The sequence below is a fragment of the Morone saxatilis genome, unplaced genomic scaffold (assembly GCF_004916995.1).
Source record: "Morone saxatilis isolate NCDOM2014 unplaced genomic scaffold, NCSU_SB_2.0 Contig20, whole genome shotgun sequence".
NCBI classification, from domain to species: Eukaryota; Metazoa; Chordata; class Actinopteri; family Moronidae; genus Morone; species Morone saxatilis.
Genome location: NW_023339763.1, coordinates 235,472 through 239,566, shown reverse-complemented (window position 1 = coordinate 239,566; position 4,095 = coordinate 235,472). Strand labels below are relative to the sequence as shown.

The window sequence follows — 4,095 nt, the reverse complement described above, 5'->3', positions numbered from 1 at the left end:
TTGCATGTATGAGGCCCCGGGTTCAATCCCCGGCATCTCCACTTTTTTACAGTCGCTGATTAAATGTCACATTCCCTCTTTGTCTGTTTGTCAGAGCGCCACCTTATTGCCAAATATAACACCGCACTCTCACACACACACACACACACACACTGTTACTTTTTACAGTCGCTGACTAAATGTTAAGGTCTGAAGCTGTGACAGAATATGGGCTGAAGGTTGGACTACATTATCTGTATACATGATTATCTCCTAACAAGATTTATTTCTTGCATTATTTATAAAAAATACCAATGTAACAGGTAATAATAACTTCCCGCCACGCTGAGCCCATTATGAAAATACTGCTGTGTTTCTGACAGCAGAAACAAGTAGGACTGGATTTTTCAATAAAGATGCAGAACGGTTTAAAACCCGTGTTTGTGACCAACCTCAGACGCTTTTATTTTGAAGGTTAGTGGCGGAAACCGGAAATCATTTTGTCTCTTCTTTCTCCTATGAAACCGGCCGTCTGGCATTGTGATAATATATCGATTGTAGATCCTATTACTGTTTCTGCATTTTCTATAATGACGTCGTTTTCTTTTGTGTATTTGCCACCGATGTAAAGAAAAACATACTGGTTCCACTGGGGCTCGAACCCAGGACCTTCTGCGTGTAAAGCAGACGTGATAACCGCTACACTATGGAACCAACTGCCCAACCCTGCACACAAACCTTCCCATATTCTTATAGTAATATATATGTACAGTGGCGTAAATCAATAGATCAATGGGTTATAAAGTGGTTTTGTGACGCGGCATCTGAATACCTAATTAACATAATTCACATCACAAAGAAACGTCACCAACTAGTATGAGGCTGATTGCACCAGGACATGCGCACTGTGCAGTACTGCGGTACCTGGAGGGAGTCGTTCAGGTGTTCACGTCCATCCAAGAAGTGGAGGTGTTGCAGTGGGCGGGGCATTAGGATGAGAGGTGAGCACTGTAACCTGCAGCTGCCATTCAACACACAGCAGCCCAGAGAGGAGAGGAGGCGTCGCTCTGCAGGTACCTGTCTGTTCTCTATTAATTACACAATGCAATAGCAGTTACTGTATTAATCCAAATATTCCTATAACCTGTGTAATACCTCCATCTGACACTGTTTTTACTTTAATTTCCTTTTTGTCCTCTTCTTACCCACCTTTAATATGACTTTCATTTCCTTAGCTTACATCAGCTGTTGAATATTTTATGTCACAGGTATAATTTTGATTTATTTAATGTTCTAAAAACAGTCCTGTGTACGAATATATATTTTATTTAACCATTATTTAGTTAGTTTATCTAACTGAGTCACAGAGTCTGATTTACTGTACAATATAGAAGTTATCTGAATATAAACAAATGTCATTAAAAGAGAACAGAGAGGCAGCAGCACTATAGGGTCTTTTTTTTTTATCAGACTTGGTTTAATTTTCTATTTTAAGTGACAAAAATAATCTTAAATTAAAAAACGTTTAAAAACGCTAAAATCAGACTGAAGTTTGGTGCAGATTCACAGTCGGAGAAAACAGGTTTCTGCTTGCATTTTATTCAGGAACTCAATATAAATTAAATGTTTAACCCTAACAGTTTGTGAATTTTTATTTTTTTTAAATAATGGCGAAAACATATTTGATGATGTAATTTGTCAACAGGAAAACAAATAATTCAACAAATAAGGGAATGAAGTTTCCAACATTAAACAGGTGATTTGGTTTAACTGAGCCAAACACTCACAAATGAAAATGCCTGTAAAAAAAAAAGACTTACTGTTCAAAATGCTCCAAAACAGCCTGAGGGTTTATTTCCTCGTCAGATAAAATCTGATCAGTTATTGTTAGCGCAGCTAAAAGGCACAAAAAGTTGCTTCTTACATTTAAACAGGAAGTTTCCTGGTCAGGAATCAATAAAAGAAGGAAGTGATGGAATGAAAGAGTGCAGTGTTTGTACATCTCTGAACACATTTTCTTTCTGTGTACTGAAGCTGGACAGATGTGTCATGTGACACGGCGCCCACGCTAACAGTCGCTGTCGCTCATTTCCAAGTCAAATATGAGCGAAATAAACAAATGAGCTGCAGTTTACCAAACATTAAAATACATTGATCTTTACAGCAGAAAACCCACAACGTGTCTGCTCACAGCAGTGTGTGAGAGGACGAGAACGAGGACGCCTGTAATCAGGTTTTATAGATGTAAGTCTGTCACTAATGTCTCATCTCACTGACCAGACTCCATTTACAAAACCAGTATTTTTACTTTTAATTTGTGTCAACTATAAATCCACCTGAAGACTGAGTAGATATTTTGTGGCGGTCTGTCCTCTCCAGCTGTGTCTGTCCGACACGATGACTTCCTGTCAGGAGTTCGAGGTGATGGTCCACACCTCACCTGGTCCCACCTGTGGAACCTTCAGCCACCTGTGGCTCACTCTGATTGGCTCGGAGGGGGAGACTCCGTGCGTCAGCGTGAACGAGGGCGAGCGTCATCTCCTGCCCGGATCGGTGAGTTTAATTATGTTTCCACGAACAACAACAAACACCTCCTAATCAATAACGTTAATGTTCGGCCAAACGATAAAGCACAATGATGCTGGTTAAAATCTGAATTCTTAGCGTGGAGATCAACAACAACGTCTGGTCACCGTACTCTTTTCAGATAAATTCTATTTGGTTTCAGATTCAAATGCTGGTGTGTTCATTGTGTCTAGTGCAGCTGACGATCATTGATGAGAAACTGACTGAGATTGTTTGGTGAACTGTGGTCGACCAGTTTCTCTATTTAAAGCTGTATTTTAGCAACGTATAGTCTAAGTCACCTGAACCCAGTCTGAAACCTCTCGTCTGTAGTGGAAGGAACTCAGTGTGTCTGCCTCTTCCTCTGTCCGGACAGTCGTGTGCGGTTCGGGTCCAGGTCAACGGGCTTCTGGGTTGTCTGGTTCTGATCCGGCTTCATCTGGAGCCGCGGACCGGTTTTCCCGATTTGGACTGGCACTGCAGCCGGGTGGAGGTTCGTAGAATGGCCGAGGAGGGACGGCAAGGTGGGACAACGCCTGAGGAACCAGAAGTTCAGGTGTTCCTGTGCGACAGGTGGCTGCAGACAGCAGATGGTGACGTGGAGCTGCGGAGTGGAAAGTGTAAGATAACGAGATCCTGTGGGATTTTTCTTTTGTTCTACATAATAAACATAGTGAGCTAACGTTATCCAGCTCACCAATAGAGTAAAAGATCGAACAAACTATTTACATATTTACAAACTATCCTGATATCGTTTGACCTTCTGAGAGAAGGTCAAACGAGCCTCACATGGCCCAAGAGGAGAGGTAGAGACCCGGATGTGAATGAATTACAATATAATATAATTTGTTGCTTGTAGCTTTTTGGAAATAAAGTTGCTGAGTGAGTCTAAAATGTTGTCAAATCTTGCGAGAAAGTCGTCAAATAGAAGCGTGTGACGTAGCGTTGAGCTTGTGCAGATACCACATACTCACATTTTTCGTATTTGAATGGCAAATAAACGTAATAATGTAATTTCTCTACTGTCCCAGAACTGTCCCGCTCTGTGTCTTTGTGTCTTTTATTGTCCCCGGAACAACAGGTCATCCTTCATTTCGCTGCCAATCACTCGCTGTCATAAATTCAAAAACATGTTTTCCATTGGTCATGTTGTTCACACTGAGCTTTAAATATGCAGTTTGTTTGATTTTAGCTCTCACAGAGGAGGTGAGGAGATGTTATTCTTGTTATTGTTAATATTATATATTATATTATAATCTCCTATTATTCCTCCACAGTGTGTTTGCTGAAGGACGAGACAGAAGAGAAACTGAAACAGCACAGACTCAGACAGCTGCAACACCAACAGAAGATCATCAGGTAAACACGTTTGCTGTCTTTGGAAATGTCAGGATCTCGATTACGGTAACACTTTCAAAATAAAGCTTCCTGAGGTCACAGAAGATTGTACGTTTCATACTGACTTCTCACGTGATTTATGAGCTCAGTAAACAGTTTCCTGATGAGTTTCTGGTCTCAGTCTCTAGTTTTAGTCTTCTGCATGATGTTCAT

General features: G+C 40.8%; 1 protein-coding gene and 1 non-coding gene across 2 annotated transcripts in view; one reads left to right on the top strand and one right to left on the bottom strand.

The window, feature by feature from the left end:
- Positions 1 to 620: 620 nt before the first annotated feature.
- trnav-uac lies at positions 621 to 693 on the bottom strand. The gene has a single exon. It is a non-coding gene; the product is annotated as a tRNA-Val (tRNA).
- A 1,442-nt stretch (positions 694 to 2,135) lies between these two features.
- Positions 2,136 to 4,095, top strand: part of zgc:152891 (uncharacterized protein LOC767741 homolog) — an 8,909-nt gene continuing 6,949 nt past the window's right edge. Inside the window, exons 1-4 of the mRNA XM_035666418.1 lie at positions 2,136 to 2,223; positions 2,359 to 2,532; positions 2,921 to 3,164; positions 3,822 to 3,903. Of these exons, the coding sequence (XP_035522311.1) occupies positions 2,377 to 2,532; positions 2,921 to 3,164; positions 3,822 to 3,903 (482 nt within the window). The 5' untranslated portion in view covers positions 2,136 to 2,223; positions 2,359 to 2,376. The remainder of the gene's footprint in view (positions 2,224 to 2,358; positions 2,533 to 2,920; positions 3,165 to 3,821; positions 3,904 to 4,095) is intronic.